The sequence below is a fragment of the Phoenix dactylifera genome, chromosome 9 (assembly GCF_009389715.1).
Source record: "Phoenix dactylifera cultivar Barhee BC4 chromosome 9, palm_55x_up_171113_PBpolish2nd_filt_p, whole genome shotgun sequence".
NCBI lineage: Eukaryota > Viridiplantae > Streptophyta > Magnoliopsida > Arecales > Arecaceae > Phoenix > Phoenix dactylifera.
This window is the reverse complement of record NC_052400.1, coordinates 12,218,234-12,236,678: the sequence shown is the minus strand read 5'-3', so window position 1 is coordinate 12,236,678 and position 18,445 is coordinate 12,218,234. Positions and strand designations below refer to the sequence as shown.

The 18,445-nt window shown below is 40.2% G+C and overlaps 1 protein-coding gene across 1 annotated transcript; it reads left to right on the top strand.

Moving 5' to 3' along the window:
- Positions 1-11,822: 11,822 nt before the first annotated feature.
- LOC103701895 (protein EMBRYO DEFECTIVE 514-like) lies at positions 11,823-15,384 on the top strand. The gene is made up of 2 exons (XM_008784112.3): positions 11,823-12,401; positions 14,830-15,384. The coding sequence occupies exons 1-2, from the start codon at positions 11,907-11,909 to the stop codon at positions 15,160-15,162; spliced, it is 828 nt and encodes a 275-aa protein (XP_008782334.2). The 5' UTR covers positions 11,823-11,906; the 3' UTR covers positions 15,163-15,384.
- Positions 15,385-18,445: the final 3,061 nt, after the last annotated feature.

Sequence of the window (18,445 nt, the reverse complement as noted above, 5' to 3'; positions counted from 1 at the left end):
GAAGAGGTGGGGGACCTCTTGGAACTTTCAGGTTTCAGCACAAGCTGTTAAAAGAGCCTTTAAAAAATGATAGGGAATTATTCCCCTTCTGCCTTGGTTACTTTTCTTGCCCTTTCCTTTGATTTGTCTTATTTAATCCTTTGAATACAATTAGCAAGGCTTAAGTACTTCCTCAGATCCAATCTGTTAGGGGCTTAAGGCCATATACACTTTGAGGTCATTTTTGTGTGAGTGCGCTTTTAGTGGTTGTTATGCTCTTATCAAACAACAGCAAGGTACCATATGGACCCTAACAAAAGGCTAGCACATTGCCACATTAAAGTGACATCAAGGACCCCCAAGATTTTGTTTTCTTCATCTTATGAAGCTTCAGAGGGCTATTGATGATAAGTAAATACCTTTGCAACCTCTCTGGTTTCTTTCAACTTGAGAGGATTTCAATAAATTCACTCACGAATATTCTAGGCTACTGTCCTTTATTAAATTTGCCCCTTCCAAGAGCCTGGCAGGAAGTTTTCAATTTTACCCATTTCCAGTTGTCATGGTCCCTACCTGTGGACCCAGTATAGCATGTGTGCCTGGGCTTCCTAGAAATGTAACAGACCTTCAACCTTTAGTTATCGATTAAGTTTGTTTAAGTTAGAGCATATTGATCCCTAGGAGATATGTGAGAGAAACTGTGGCCATATTGTGGTCTCTGAAAAGGACCTCAGGGATTACTTGCTAGAACTTAGGAACATGGAAACTTATGTGCACCCTCATAGGAAATTGTCATATGGTGGTGAGGAGGAGCAGCTTCATACTATATGGTGACTATATGAGGGTGTTTCTCTTTGCTTTGAATTGGGTATTGGTGACCATATGATGCTGCAGAAGGCCCCTATGTCTGAGAGTGTGTGCACTTTATCAACTTCATCTTTTGGAAAAGTGCAGCGAATGCACCCATTTGGAGGAAAAGTCTTCCTATGTGAATCCACTTCTCCGAATGGTGCGTGGTTTCCTCTTGGTGTGCTTCCAAGTACAAGCCTCCAAAAAAGCTACTGCAGCATAACAATGACAGGGATCGGGTTCTATTGAAATAGTATGACATGTATTCCACTGAGCTAATTAAAAAGCTATCATTCTGTAGAGCCTGATGATTCACAGCTAGCTGTTCAACTCTTGTAGTGGAGTGGACTAAAAATTATGAAAGGATTAATACTTAGGTGAAACTTGAAAGCAGCTCTCTCTCTCTCTCTCTCTCTCGCTCAGCCGCTCTCACTCTCATGTTGTGCTATTGATAGCAGTGCATATATTTCAGAATATGGTTCATGCAAATTCTAGTAATTCGACTAATCATCTCGATCAAACCAGCAATTACTTCCCACCGACATTTCTTTGTTTGCTTAAATTTTGTCTTTCTGTATCCATGCTTATGCTTAATTGTAAATATTGCATTCCTGAAGCTTTCTTACACACTCTTTCGTGGTGTCACAAAGGAAGATGGTTTCATAAGTCATAAGTTTCTGAAACAATTAAAAAAAAATTTGTTTGCAAGCAATTTGGGCACCATAGATCTTTATGAATGATGCGGACTGATTCTTTTTCTGAATAACCAGTTACATACTTTTAACTACAGAGTGTAACCAAGTAGCTGCCAAGCAACAAAGAGTGCAAGGCTGAATTATACCAAGTCAGCTAACATCAGTTGATCATGGACTCAGCCAAGCTGTGATATGTGTAATAGTATACTAAGTTGATGGATAAGAAGTGTCATTTAAATTGGATTTGAGAGAGACAGAGAGAAGGGAAGGGGAGGACACCAGACAACCCATTTATAGAATGCTTGGAGCCAACCGAGCATGGGAATTAATGTTTTACTACCATGTCTATACTGCGCTGCTGCTACCACCATAGCAGAAAACGATTGGCAGAAAGAATGGGGGTAGGAATCTTAAACTTTTTAAAAGCCTACTACTCCATGCGCATTACGGCAGGCCTCTGGCAAAAGCTCTGAATGGCCGAGGACGCAGCAGATTAGTTACTTCCAGTGTTGAGCCATTTCACGTGTAGATGATGAAGTGAAATGCCATCTGAAACCTCTGGTGAGAAACAAAAACTTCTCTCACCACATCCGCTCCTAACTATTTTTAACTCGCACAGCACAATGACTCACTTCTCCGCACTGCTGAAATCTTGTCAAACGAATCTCTAGCTTTTCATGGAGTGAATGATTCTCTGAACGAGTCTCAATTAATTTGCAGCTGGTGAATTATTTAATTTCCATTAATATTAGGAGAAGTTTGCAAATATCATGGCTTGTTAAGGGGTATTTATGTGTCATGTGTTCATGATTACCACAGGCTAAGCCAAGCATGGGGCTGCTTGAAATCGGCGCGGTCGATCCCTGTTTGGGCTCGACTCAATCTTAGCACGGTCCTTCCGAGCCAAGTTTTGGTGACCCTTTGAAAGGCCAAGTTCCAATGATTTCGAGATTAAATTAGATTAGACAAGCTATTTCTATGCTGAGCATGAGCTATTCACGGATAGCTTCATTCATTGGAAAGGCTAATCACGACGTAATTAACGTTGTCATTAGTAATTTTGTTGCCACTATTCACTTGCAAGTCTGAACTTGTGCCCATTCTTTTTAAGCCACTAGCGCAGCTCGTTCACAATGTGACCGCATTAAAACGTGGCCTCAGCCCCACCCACTTTTCTTGAATTAGATCAAAATCAATAAAAATAGCAATCGTCCTCCTGCACCTCCAATAAAGCCTTTATATTAGTTAAACTTGGGACTGATAGAAAGCAAACATCCTTCTGCACCTTGAAAAAGGCCTCCTTCATAAATGGAAAAAGAGAGAATGGGAGGTAAGGTTACTTGTTCTTATCAGATTCCAATCCATCAAATACCAATTCTATGGGGAATAAATGTATCTATCCTTTCTTTTTTTCCTTTTGAGGAAAAAATAGACATGTTTCTTGGGACTTCCCTTTTCAGCCTCTCACACATCAGCAATCCCATCTGGAAGCCAAAGCTTAGCATGCATCAACAGATTAAAAGTCAAGTCCCGAAACATGGCTAATCCATAATAAGTCAAAAATAAAATATTAGTCAATCTAAAAATCTCCACATGGCCACACTCAATAAATACCTGGTAATTAACACTAGAACTACTTTGCTCTTTAGAGGCTAAGGCTGGGCTTCAGCTTAAGAGGGAAAGAGGGGTCAACTGAAGAGATATGGATCCATGGGGCTGGCACTAAAGACAAGGGACTGTTCAGGGTCACAAGGAGGAGGAGAACAGTTCCAGTTATTTTTGTCCCTTTGTTTGGAAATGCAGAGAGGAAGCCAGAGATAAACTTTAAAAATAACTGCAGCAATTCATCCATGCATGAACAGGATAAAAAACAAAATGAAAAAAAAAATCATCAATTAGGCTCACCTCAAACCTAATAAATCATCCTTTGTTGTTCTGTCATACTACAAGATGCTGCATGGCTGAACTTATCAGTAAATGAGATCAATATCTATCAAGAAGAGCATTTTTTATTTTTCCTTGTGCAGTAATGTTATTTCATTTTAACTCAGTTCAAAGGGAATGGCAATGAAGCTGGTGGGGATCATGGGAGGACCATCAGAATATGGGACTTGCTTTATTGCCGCGTGATCAGCTTAATTAGTTCCAACAGCCAACCAGTGAGAGGAGTCACCACCTGCGCGGCCGGCTCCAGCCTGGTGTTTGGAACCTGGCGCATTGATTTGGTTAGGGACCCACGGCCATCCGTCAGCGCAAGCCCAGCGGACTCATCAGGAGAGGCAGGAATTACCGGCACGCTGTCAAGGTTACTGACAAAATTTAATGGTTGGAAGGACGAGAACCCGGCATTTGGTCATCTTGTGCATTAATAATTTCTTCACAGATGGAGGACATGTTACTGCAAGGTGTGTGCCTGTTTTCATGGCGAAAAAGTAGAGGAAGGGAATGGAAAGAACTGCTCATTTTCACTGGATTATTCTGCGACTTACCAATCATCATAAGTTCTTTTTCAGTGGTGAATCTTGGTGCAGTAGCTGGAACAATTTTTTTCAACGAACACCAATTCAGCCTCTTCAAGTATCTGTACCGGTCCCAAGCTTATCGATAACTTATATGAACAGAGATTGAGACTTCAAAGAATGGCATGAGAGCACTGGTCCAGCCTTAGCTTACCTACTGTGCGAGCATGTATTTAGTCCTATAATTACTCCACACGAGTGATTGGACCACCATCTAGGTCAACTCAATCGAGTGCACTGGTCCTAACTAGTCGTCATATTATAGGAACCAATTATATATTTCACATCAGAAACCAATTTTTTAAAATAAACTACTACCTTCCAAAAAAAATAAAAACAGTGATGAGCACATCATACCTTTTTTATTTCTTTTTTGGAATGAAACAAGTCCAAAACCATAAACACCATCGGGCCTTTACCAACTATTAATTTTATGCTCTACTTTAGAATAAAATAAATTTGGTAAAACAATCTGTTGACATGAGGATTTTATTGTTTCGTTGCTACGAAAGTAGATCTGAGTTTTCCATGTTTATATCTGAATTAGGTGGAGACCATGACGATACTTCTCCGAATTTCATATTTTAAAGCAAAATCTATTTTTAGAGTTAAATGTGTTATCATACTAATTGTATTTATAATATTAAAGAAGCATCCAAAATCTGAAGTGATAGCAAGGAACTGCCATCAGATAAACAATAAATACAACAACTTGTCATAAATGATATAAACACTAATTGGCCATGTTCTAGTTTATCCTGCTTGATTTAGAGTGTTCATGGTCTCCGCATGTAATTAAAATAAGAAAAAAAATTCATATTTTAAAGCAAGAATCTATTTTAAGAGTTAAGTGGTTGTCCTACTAATTGTATTTATAATATTAAAAAAGCATCCAAGACATGAAGTTCTAGCAAGGAATTGCCATCGAGCAATTAATATAGTGTTCAAGTTTGCAAGGTGGAGAAAAAGTTCGCTCCAGGAGCATTTGCTTTAACATTCATGCATTATCGGGATTCTTTGCGTTCCAAGTGCTTGCGATAATGACCGACCTAGGGGACAAGACAGTGGGCAGCTCATCTGCCAGAGGGAGCCGAAGACCACTGGCACTGGACGAGGAGAAGGGGAACTAGGCGACGCCAAGAGGGTGGTCAACTCATGGGATCTTTAAAGAGAAGGTGGAGAGTCTTCGGCGGTATTTCACGGTGGTCTTGAGCTGCCGGAGGACCAGATCAAAGCCTCGAGGAAGGCATGGGAGAACTTGGCGGTTGTCGTCCGGTGTCTCGGCCACAGGATCCCGGCGGAGTGGATGGCCTGAAATGTGATGGTGCGGGGAAAGCTTCAGTATGAGGTGGAAGCCTTCCCACTAGCCAACAACCACATAGTTATTAGATTCAAAACGGAAGCCAATCGGGAGAATTCCCTCGCCGGCGGCCCCTGCGTGGTGGCGAGGCAGCTCCCTGCCATGGAGTCATGGGCTTCCGAGTTCATCTCGGGCTCGGATACGGTGAAAATGGCGGTGATGCGGATTCGTAGGCCGAACCTCCCAGTGGAGTACTGGGAGAGGGAGACCATATTGCATATCGCGGTTATGGTTGGTCAGCCAGTGGTCGTTGATGGCATCACCGACCAGCAGAAGAAGATGGCTTTTGCTAGGGTCAAGGTGGCCATCGACGCCACTGCGCCGCTGCTGCTAGGAATCTATATCAAGGGGAGGAACAAGCTCCTTCATATGGAGGGAGATTTACAAGCATGTTCCTACCATCTTGGCGAGCACCAGATAGCTGATTGGTAATGAGTGTAGCATGGATGTTGTGAAGGACCCTTAGGTGGATACCCTTCCATTGAGGCTCTCACCGACCATGGTCAATATTGAGGCCGTAGGTTTGCTGACTCTAGCCAGATTGGCCACCTATTTGGAGAGTACCTTGTAGAGAGAGTGTAGTCACTAGCAGTTCCTGGGTATGCTGGCCCGGATGCTAGGGTTTGGGGCACGTCCTATAGTCCCTAAGTTAGAGTTAGGGACATCAATGATCTCCTTTAGAGTGAGTAGCAATAGAGGCCGGACTGCGCCTAAATTTGAAGATTTGGTCTTCACCCAAGGGTTGCCTTGTTCCTCTAGAAAGTGACTTGGGGTCAACTATCGACGAGGTCTGTCCTGAGTAGGCATGAGATGAGCATCCTAACATTCTGCCTGATGTGCAAGGTGAAGAGGACCGTGGTCCATGTCTTGTTCCAGTGCGATCGAGCGCTGAGGGTGTGGAGCCTTGTTGAGATCCCGCCGGATGCCTTTTGCCAGTTCGGCTCCTTCACTTAGGCGCTTAGGAGATGGGTTGGCATGCCTCAGATCCGACATGTGGCTATTAGATCAACTTGCACTACTTACCATATTTGGCTAACCAGGATGCCTGAATTTTGAATGAGAGCAGTCCTACACCAAGGCTTATCATGGAGAGGGCCCAAGTGCAAGCTATGGCGATCACCTATGTTGGTTCATCGGATAGACCTTTTATAGCTCGGGACACCTGAGACTCTTTCTCTATTTTTGTAGCACCTCGGACGGTGTACCATACCTAGGAGCTCCCATCCTCGAGTTTCTTTAAGATCAACTTCAATGGATGTGTTTTGGATAGTGGCAAGAGACGTGGCGCGGGTTTCGTGATTAGAGGCTTGAACTCTAGAGTGGTGGCTACCAGAGGGTGCCCGACATTGCGGTTCCTGAGGTGAAGATGAGGGTAGCTTATGCTGGTTTGTGTCATGCTCGACTAACGCTGGTGGCCAACGCTATCCTACTTGAGTGTGACTCGGCCACAGTAATCGGTTGGATCCAGGGAAGTACTAGTGACATTGGTGGTTGTCACCCCTGCTCCGGGACATTTGGGGCATGGCTAGCGGTGACATTACCTTCCGAGCTTAGTACGTTTATAGAGAAGCTAATGGAGCTGCAGACTGAGTGGCTTCTTTTATGGCTAATCACTCCGAGGGGGTCCTTTGGACTGATGAGAGAGAGTTGCCTAGAGCACTCAGTGACTTGTCATATTTTGACTTCTTTAGATGTATTCATACGAGGTTGTTATGAGCTGTCCGGTGCAGCAAAAAATAAATAAATAAATACAACAACTTGTCGTATAGTGATATAATACTAGTAGGCCTTGTTCTAGTTTATCCTGCTTGATTTGGAACGTGAAAGAAATTTATGTAATAACATCATAAAGTTAAAAATATCATATGGGTCATTAGGCAATAAAAATGGTCACTGAATTTTAAGGTATGCATCATGTACCAATTATGTTTAGTTGCACGCATGTTTCAACAAAAAGGATAGAAATGAGCATGCAACTTGAAGAGCAAACTTTCACATGTTGCAAGAATGCAATAAAATTGCTATAGAGGAAATTAGGCACCATATATATGCATCTACTATGTTAAGTTAGACCCCCACAGCCCTTATTTTCCCACTCTTTATCGATTATATGTTCAGTGTTTTCTTGGTAATTGTATAAAAACACCTGATGGCATAAGTCTGTGGCAGGCTAAGAACTGCTTAGTAAACTAGATAAAGGTGATGAGAGCAATCATGGTGCAACTTAGGAACAATGATTATTTTTTTTTTCTTTTGGCCGATGAAACAATGATCATTACAGAATAATAAAGTGGATATGCCGAAACTCAAAAGTTATGTCTGAGTGAGAGACAAGGTGATGAGACCAACTAACTAAATGGTTTTGTTTGGCAATGCCTGGCCTTAAAAGTGTAGCAACAAATTTCAGATTAAGAATGCTCCCTAGCAAATGACTGCTCGTGAACATGATGCAACCTTCAAAGGAGGATTCAAAGAGGGAAAGATCGGCCCGAGAATAAATTATTGGACATTAAGCCACTAGCTACCCAAATCCGTTAATACATCAATACCACATGCCTTGTGTTTGTTTTTTTTGTTAACGCGGGTGTTTCATACTATATGGGTACGAATACAGCTAGAAGAGTCTGACATGCCTTGTGTGAACCGGAGAAAATTGTGGAATGGTTTGAAGTAGGAGCGAGAGGAGAGGGGTCAGGGGTAAGAGCTGACGAAATAGAAGACAAACCCAGGCCAGCTAAATAAGAGGGACAAAGTAAAGAAACAGAAAGCTAACAATAACAGAGAAGATGATGCTCAAAGAAAGTGGCATAACAAGAAGCCATAAATCCTAACCTTTACATTTTAATAGACAAATAGCTGAGAAGCCACAAGCTTAATGTGCTGGGTTGGTGAAAGGATTGAGGCAGTATGCATCTTTTGTTGGTTAGAGTGACCAGTTGAGTTGAATATGGTGGCTGCAGTGAACAGTTACTTCGAATATGGTAGCTATTTACCACTCAAGACAGAAACATCTAGCGATAGTATTCCCTGATTCAAGGTTCATGATACATCTTGACATGTACCTTGACATGCAAACGAATGGCACTAGCTTTTGCTAGAACTCAATAAACTTCCATCAAATGTAATATGCCTCCACCCAGGATTGAACATTGAAGGTGGCAACCAGCTGAACCAAGTCCTACCAATCTTAGTATGCCAACTCCCCTGCTCTCTCTGTGTTTTTTTTCTTTTTTTTTTTGTTTTGAGAGAGAGAGAGAGAGAGAGAGAAAGAAAGACCCGCCAGGATCGTAATAGCCTAAGACTGAATACTAGAGGATTCACCACCCAAGACTCGAACCTGAAACCTCTGATTGCTAAGTGGAAGGATTTGGCCATTTGGATAAGCCCCTGCTCGTAGTTGCAGACATATTAGAAGCTTGCAAATTAGAGAGTTGACACAGTCCTTCAATGCTTTGTCTCTCTCTTTTTGTCAACATTCTCATCTTAATCATCCCCAACTCCATGAGAAACATCAAGTGGATAACAGTTTTGAGCATCTAGACGGGGCCTAAACAGACTATGTTGAAATTTGCACAGTACTGGATGCTAACATAGAATTTTTGAAGTTTCAGTTCTTACCCTACCCTAGGCGGATACTTGTTTCTTTCTTTCTTTCTTTGAAAAGGATACCTATTCCTTTTTAAATTTTTAATTTAGATGTTTGGATTCTTTATTAAAAATTCATTACTCAGCTGCCCCAACAAGCAGTAACTGCAAGCAATGGGGAAGCATTTTGTTGCAAGTAGCATCCACTATGAGTTGAAACCTCTCCAATATTTGAATGTGGAAATACAATTACCAACCTCTTGTTGAATATGCACACATTATATCCAAGTATGACATTTCCAAGTGCATGATCCCTCGCATTGTCTTTTGGAGCAAATTTTGCGATGTCATAGAGATTCGCTTACAAGTACAAATTGAAAATTCCATTATATCAAAGATTTCTGACATTAGACGAATAAAGGATCGGAATCCTCTCTTAGCTCAACACACTAGGGGCATCTTAAATTTTGGGCAACAAAATCAATTAGAGGCTGTTTTGGAGTTTGTATTGCCATAGCCTTCTTTATTTGAAGCTCCGCTGTTCAGTTAATTGGAGATGATAGCCAAACATACTCAAGTATTAAAGCATGGACAATGGAGATACGTAGTTCACTCATTACCACTGACCCCAGCTAGAATTCTCACTAAATGCAGTGCATCTATAATGTGCTAACTCTACATGCAGCAGTAGCTTTTTAGCTGAAAAATCAGATCAAGGAAATCAAACATGTTGAATCACAATATAAACTTGTCAAGAATGACCGCAAATAAAATATACAACTCACTTGTCCAGCACCTTCAGCTGCACAAACTACAGCTGGTGTCTGTCTCAGTGAGATATTCAGAAAGAAAATCTGGCTGCTGTCATTAAAAAATCTCAATTTAGTTGGAAACATTCTGCTTTTCCTAGCATACATACCTCTGGGATTAACCCTATATCAACTGTCCACTAGCTAGTGATGCATGCATCGATTTCATAATACCAATGTCATGGTACACACTATGTGCCTGCAATTAAATTTAGAAATAAATGAAGAAATTCGATAATTAGATGATGAAAATGCATTATAAAACTAAAGAATTTGGCAGGATGCTGTAAGTTGTCTAAGCACTTCTCGACACCGCGCAAAAAATTTTCGATGATAATAGTACATTTAGTAGTGAATATAAGGAGAATCAAACAATAGCAATTGACACCATTTTGGACCTCCATATACGCAGATTTATAGCTCTTTGTGCTGCCTCAACAGCAGTGTCAAAGCATCCATCTCCTGCAGCACCGCACAATCAAACTACATGCAGTAAGCTCTGGCAAGTGTACAGGTAGTTGCAAATCATTTGCATGTCAAAGATGTCAAGATATCACAGACACACACACACACCGACACGCACGCGTGCACTCACATGTACGTGCGAACGGATGCACACAAAAAAAAGGGAAAAAAAAACTTAGCAGAACATTTCAGAATCAATTGCTTACATGATGCAAGAAAGAGCTACTCTCATACATCTCTTACAGCGCTGAAACCAAACTACCATGCAGTAAAGCCTCTCATTGCAGGTATGCCGACGGAGGCAAAATAGTCCACAGTCAAAGATGTCTATATATCAAATAATAAAAAAAATGTCATAAACAAAACGTTTTATAAATGATTTTCTAAACGTTATCATAAAGACTGCAGCAAGCGAAATTGGACCCAGAAATAAGGTAAAATATTACTAGGTGAGAAACAATGACATTGGAGAATATCAAAAGGTGTTTATTTTGGCTACAAAATTCCCATACATTTTGGTTGGTGAATAAGCGAGCATGTACATGCGTGCGCGCACATATGGAGAGATAGAGAGGGCAAATATTTGAGAAGTTTTTTTGTTTTTTTTCGGTACAACGGTCGCTCATGTTAATCGGGCATGAGTGCAACGAACTAAGTCAAGATACAATACATGGCATAAAGATGGGAGTACTGTAAGCAATAACTCACATACGCATGACAAGCCAGCATAAACAAGATTTCAGCCATATATCCATTCACGCAGATTACTCTCCACCGCAATTCATTCATGCGGATTCTGCTCCATATATCAAGCCTCCATTGTCCATAATTAGATCCTAAAATCATGCAATTTATTCATGCAGATTCTGTTCCACATATCAAGCCTCCATTGTACATATTGAGATCTTAAAATCATGCAATTCATTTATGCAGATTCTACTCCACATATCAAACCTCCATTATTAAATTCTAGAATCATGCTTGTACAGCTAGCCTCCATAATAAGATCCTAGAATCATGCTTGTACAACGTGTATATTTAACTATTTAAAGACATCTAATGCAATGAAAGCTGTGTGGTATTCTTGCATAACTTCTCTACAATTTGAGAAGTTTTTTTTTATTTTTTGGTACAACGGTCGCTCATGTTAATCAGGCGTAAGTGCAACCAATTAAGTCAAAATATAATACGTGGCATAAAAATGAGAGTACAATATCAGTCCATGTTCACCAGACCTCTTTGAGAAACTTTTCAAGATCACATTGCAAATCAGTTCTACCATACTAACAAATTAACAAAAATGAAGATCAAAAACTGCTTTCTATTTCCACCCAAAACCAAGAGCGTGATGCTTGACCACAGGTTGAAAGATCTATTCGGAATATTTATGCCTCAGATCATGGGTTGAAAGATCCATGTAGGTGTACCTACCGGGTCGGGTTAGCAGATATTGGATTGGTAGGGATAGGTCATAGGGTCCGCGTCTGATGCAGTTCGGATCCGGGTCAGGATTGGATTTCCCTCCTCAAAACCCTACAGGAGCGATTAAAACCCCCAGTTTCTTGGGGATCGAGGGTTTTTCCCATAAGAAGCTAGGGTTTTTCCCATACGTCCGAGCTCGTTCTCTGGTATCAGAGTTTCGATCATGGCGGAAGAACTCGCGGCGAACCCCCAATCCGACGAAGGAGACGCGCCGGTGGAAGCCGGATCTGCCGTAGACATGGAGCTGGAGGCCTCATCTCCACAAAACGCTGGTGATTCCGAGCCCCTGGGCGCAGACGACGAGCCTAACGGGGTGGAGAATCAGGCGGAGGTGGGCGGAGAAGGTGGGGCGAAGAGAGAGAGAGAGGAGGGAGGCGATGCGGCGGCAGCGGAGGAGGAGGACGAGGATGGAGCTTCGAAGAAACGGAAGGTCGAGAGGTCCTTGGAAGAGGAGAGGCTCGAGAAGGTGGAAGAGAAAGAGGAGAGGGAGGAATTGAAGGCGGCGGAGGAGGAGGAGAAGAAAGGTGCAGAAGGTGGGGACGAGAAGGATTCGATGACGGCAAGCCTGGGACCGAAGGTGTTTACCTCGTCGGTGGAGATGTTCGACTACTTCTTCAAGCTCCTTCATCACTGGTCTCCGAATCTCGATATCAACAAGGTGATTTTTTTGGGAAAATTGTCTTATAGTTTTTCTGCAGCGACCAAGTTACCAACTTCTTTTTAATTTAATGTGGCTTACTGATTGATGCTGAGTTAAATTTTTTGGAATTACATGTCTAAATATAATTTATAGGGTGTGCTTTTTTATTTTATCAGGGAACTTGGATTGTTGATGCAGTATTAGGTGGGGTTTTCGTGAAATTCGAATTTCTACAGTACAAATTTTACGTTATTTTCTGTTTGTTCTTTGCAATCTTCTGATTCATGCTTTTTTCCCGTTGTTTTCATTGCAAACCAGTTGGAATTACATGCCCAAATAGAATTTACAGTGAATGGTCTTTTATTAGATAAGAAACCTTGGATTGTTGGTATGGGATTTGATGAGTTTATATGTTTTCTGCATTGCAAAAATTAATATTTTGTCGGTAATTCTTAACGGTGTCCAGAATCGTGCTTTGTTCAAGTCGATTTGGTGAAAGTTTGCTGGGTTTTCATGCCTAAATAGAATATACAGAGGGTGAACTTTTACTGAGATCAGAGAATTTGCATTGTCAATAAGGACTTGATTGGATTGATGTGATAGAAATCTTGCTTAAATGGAGTTTCAGAGCACTTGTAAATGGCACTTTCAGTTGGTCCGTGATTTTAGTTATTATCTCTTTTTTCTGCTTTACACTCTCCCCTTATTTCATGGCTTTCTTTGGCACATAATTCTGTTTAGAGTCATGTTCTGTTTATAGTTTTGATTAAGGTACAATCTAATGGTAGTGGCTCCTCACAACCTTGGCCTTTTCATTAATTTGTTTGTAATATCGTGATATCATGGCTACATATTGTTTTGTATGTTCTACTTTGGAAGTGCTATTTTTGTTTCATTCGTTATTGGGTTTTAGTACTGTAGAATCTTTTCACCAAACTTTCTTTAGCTGACAAGTGCTATTGCTTTCTGAAGGTAAGATATATTACCTAATTTATATCTATTTCCAGTAGTAACATCATTATTTTTCATTTATAGTTTATTATAATATCTTGAGATTTGAAAGATATTACATGCATCTAGTGGACCATGATGAAAATTACATATGCCTTTTTTTAACCTATTGTTTTAATAGTAAAATGAATTTCTAATTTTTGCGAGGAGTCTAGAAGAAACAATAGACAAAAAAAAAATTAATTATGGGTTCAAAACTAGATTGTTTGTTGATTTCCACACCTATTGAAATTTTTGTTAATCATCGGCCATCAGATTTAACAAAAATTTTTTTGAGAATTTTAAACCTGTCTTAGTCTTTAATTCACAATCTAAACAATTGCACCAATGTTCTTCAAGACTTTAATAAAACTGATAGCCTATTGAAGAATATAGCTTGTTAGATTGATATGCTTCTTTGGCATTCCAAACAGTTGCTAATACATGTTTCTTCATCACGGATGGGTCCTTGTGCTTTCACTCTCTGAAGTATTGTTAGTTGCTATTCTCCCATGTCCCTAAGAGCGTGATGTCTTATATCAACGCAACACATTTGGGATCTGCCAAGTATTAGTAGTTCTCCCTTGTGATGTTTGAATTTGTTGGGGGAAAAGAAAACTTTTTACCTACTTCTTAGCTTAATGTGATATTTGAACTTGTTAGGGGAAAAGAAAACTTTTTACCTACTTCTTAGCTTAATGTGATATTGGACAACCTCTTTAGAAGGCGAAGCAAATGGAAAGTAAAGTGCCAATGGAAATTTTGTGGAATTATTATTAGTAAAGCTCAGATGCCTCTTCTGTATTTGTGTTTGTAATCAACTCATTTAATTAATCATGTCATGTTAGATTTTACCTTATATTAGTGGAGTATGATGGAAAACAAATCAACACAAGTCATGACCATATGCGAGACTCAGCATGGAAGATGGGAATAATATTTTTTGCTTGGGTTCCTGTGCTTTTACTTGATTTTGTTAAAATCTCGCTTATGTCTCATCGTATCAAATAGCTCCATCCTTCACACTTGAAAGTATGTTCTTATCATTTCGCCACAGTATTCTCTTCCATGATTTGGTGAATACTTTGCTACGATAGTTGCTTAATTTCTTATTTAATTTGCTGTTCTTCACTATTTGCCCATGCTTTGTACATTACTTTTCAGTGTAGATACTGTTCCCTCCAGTTTCAGGTTAAAACATCAGGTCCTCCCATATCCTAGGATCCTTGTCCATATAGGTCTGACATTGCCCAGCTGTTGTTTATATAACTAAATATTAAGCAGTCGCTGTATGCATAAAATAATCTCAGTTTCTCTTTATTGAACTCCTGCGCTGTAACTGACTTTGTCATTCTGTCTGCAAGCTAATGTCTGAAAGTTAAATAACATGTTTCTCCCACACTGCGTTCGGATTTAAGTTTAAGATGTTTCGACTCACATCCATTTGTTTGTGCAGTATGAGCACATGGTGCTGTTGAATTTACTGCAGAAGGGCCATCCGGAGCCTGACAAGAAGATTGGAGAAGGGATCCAAGCATTCCAGGTCCGCTACCATCCGACATGGAAGAGTCGTTGCTTCTTCATCGTACGGGTTGATGGAACTGATGATGATTTCAGCTTCCGTAAATGTATCGATCGGATTCTCCCATTACCTGACCAGATGAAAGTCCCGTCAGCCTCAAATGGCAAGAAGGTTGGCCATCAGAAGGGCGGCGGCGGCGGTGGTCGCGGAGGCAAAGGTGGGCGAGGCCAAGGTGGGCGAGGCCGTGGCAAAAGAGGCAGGAAGTAGGATCATATCCTGTTTTAGCCACAAAGTGGTCCAATTGGTACTTGGTGCTTATTTATGAGTGAAAGCTCTGGAGTTCTGCTGTTTCATGTTAAAACAAGGGTCATGCCAGCTTTAGTTCTATGGACTTAAAACATATATCTATTTTTTTTGTATGTTGACGTTATGTTTTGTTCTCTCCAAATCAGAATACCTTGCTGACTAATTTCTGGAGTTTCACTGGTAGCCTACTGCTTGCTGCCCAGTTTTCAGAATCTCACTGGCGAAGTATTGTATATATGTATAGAGAAAGTTGAAGGATATTAAAAAAAAAGAAAAATCCTTTGAACTTCTCCCCCTTGCTTGACTTCAAGAGTTTGATAGGCTTGGGGTGAGGTTCTCTCTTGAGCCTTCAAAGCCTAATTAACAATTTCTTCGAATATAGTAGTCTCCCACTTTTTAGGGGTTTCACTTGGTAGTTAGTTTTGGACGATAATAGCTTCCCACCTCCTCTAAATACAGGAGAATAATCTCTCATATGGTTTAACCTAAAAATAAAATTTTTAATGTAATGTTAATCTATCCTATGATAATAGCTAAATGGCCTGAGGCTTGGAAATGCGAGAAAAGACTTGCCAAGCCATGATCAACAGCAAAATTCCCATATCATAGGCTCATGTGACCTTACTGTTCAAAACTATGGTTCCATTCAGGCGTGACATGTCGATGTGGGCATCTCACAGCATGGCCGGGACCAGAAGAAGAGTTTGTGTGGGCATGTCAAGGACCCCTCGCGCGCTTCGTCATCCTGCGATCGACAGTCCCTGGTTTCATGCAGGTATTACATGTGGATGTGGACCTCTCGAACCAAGCCAACGATGATGGCCCTCGCCCGCAAAATTATAACATGGATGAAACGAATGATGGCTTGTTGCTTGGCACCAAAGAGTCACAAATACAAGGTAATTCTTCACGCTTGCGCAAATGCTCTCCTCTCCTGCTGACTTGTGGAGCCTAAGCATCATCATGACCGCTGTAAGTTTTGACAAAGACGACCACTGCGAGCCTTTGACATGAACGCCTCCTCTGTACGCACGTGCGAACTAATAAGCATGCCCTTTGGGACAAAAATTGCACGTGTGTGATGATGGAGGCTTTCGGGTCGGCTGACCATCCTCCTTGCCTCATCTTCTACGTATATAAAACAAGAAGCATATCAAGGCAGAGAAGGAACGGATCCGAGGGTCCACTGATTGATTCTTCGATTGGCCGGCTAATATTAGGGTTGGGGTTATACCTTTCATGCGAAAGAGAGAATGGTTCACTTTACTTTGAGTTCTGTGCAAATGGGTGAATGATGGAATTCAAAGTGCTTTGAGATCTATGCTGTGGGTGATCCAAGGGTGCGATATAATCCCGATACTTAAAACATCGAATAATTGATGGTGATGATGGAGGGGGCCATGGTTAAATGGCTTTACAAGTATGGTGTCTTTGTTGGAGAATCCATGAACTAAATAGTTCCATACTTTCTCAAAATATCTGATGGGAGAAATTACTAGGTAGAACAAAATCATCGTAGACCTAGGATGAAATCATCCTAGCTCGTGTTGCTTTTTCTTCTTTTTATGTGTAATAGCAATATGCACTAGAATGCTTTCATCTTGGATCTATGGTGGACATGATCCACCCAATAAATTCTCATCTGAGAGCCTCACACACAAGTCTCATGAGTCGAGATGTGTTTGAATGTATGCACTATTGGTAGGCCCTCTCCAAGTATAATATGGTGTTACTTCTGCGCGTAGAGAAGATTGTCATGTGTGTCTTTAGTTCACAACATGACTTTACTTAGTTTGCTTGCAAGATCAAGCCAACTTGGGACATAGAAATTTAAAATGAACAACTAATATACCAAAAGTTAAAAAGGCCCAATACTTCTCTAAACATAAATTATTAAGCAATCTTATTGTAATTATCTCCCTATGTCTTTGAAAATATTGTCTTTTGATGAAAAATACTCACTTGATGCTGTTTTGATTTTGGTATAATGTTGATAGCATTAAACGCTACATCTCAAGTGTCCCAAATCTTTAATAACACCAATCACTCTACTTCTTCCATCTCTCTACAGATACCACGTTAATTAAAATGCACCACAATCAGTTCTACTTTTGCTAAGAAGAAGAAACAAGACTAGTCTACTAGCTAAAAGCTTGGTGCATTTATCAAACAACGGGATTAAAAAAAAAAAAATCCTTGCTTTCTTTTAAGTGCACCAACATATCAAGCAAAATTGAATTTTTAAGTATTAAGAAACAAGTTGAAACAAGGTTTTTAGAAATATAAATTAGTTGGCAACTAAATTTTTTGGGCAAATGTTAGTGAATCTATTTGAGAATTTAATTGACCAAACTGAAATCCAATGGCTTCAAAATGTGTACTTAACAAACTTTAAAATAGCAAAATACGCAACAATCTTTATCATATACCAATTTAAGTGATCATCCACTTGAAATGTTTTGATTTGTTAAAAAATGGATGGGTAACACCTCCTGATTTCATAAAATGTCTGCGTACAACCATGCATAGGGTCACAACAACCGTACCAACAGAGTGCCTACTAACCATAATTTACGTAGTAGATATGTGACAAATAAAAATATATGTTTTTGATAAAATAGATTTATTATGCCAATCTAGGATAACTACGTTTATGAGCATCAGAATATAAAATATATGAAAACTTGGAAGAGATATCTATCCCAGCCATCCACCATCAAATATAGAAGGTAAAATATATTTTAATTTTAAAAATAAATGATGAACCCCATTGTAATCTCTCCTTATTTAAGCTTAAAAGGACGCCCCTCTGGGCGTGAAACTAAAAGATCGTGCTAAAGTTACAGTAGTATTATAGGTGATCTTGAACTATTTCTTAGCAGATCTTCTCCAAACCCTTAAGATTCGGCAGGGTTTAATATAATGGCATGTGTACTTGTGCAATATTCTGTCTCCTATTTTATATTGTGACTCCTTGCTTTGTTTATTACATAGGGTGCAACGTCACCATTTGCCTTTGGGGAATCAAATCCCCAAAAAGCTTTCTTGCAACCCCAGGTACCATAGGGTAGTGTGAGAATGAGCCAGTGCAAGTCTGATACACTGAAAATGATGTGATGATCCTGCTTTTGGAGTCAAATGTGATGGAAGAAATAAAACAGTGCGTTAATGGCTTGATCTAACAAGTATGGCCAATTGACATTTTCTAAGGGTTCATTTTTCTCATGTTTTTTGAGAGTTGAAA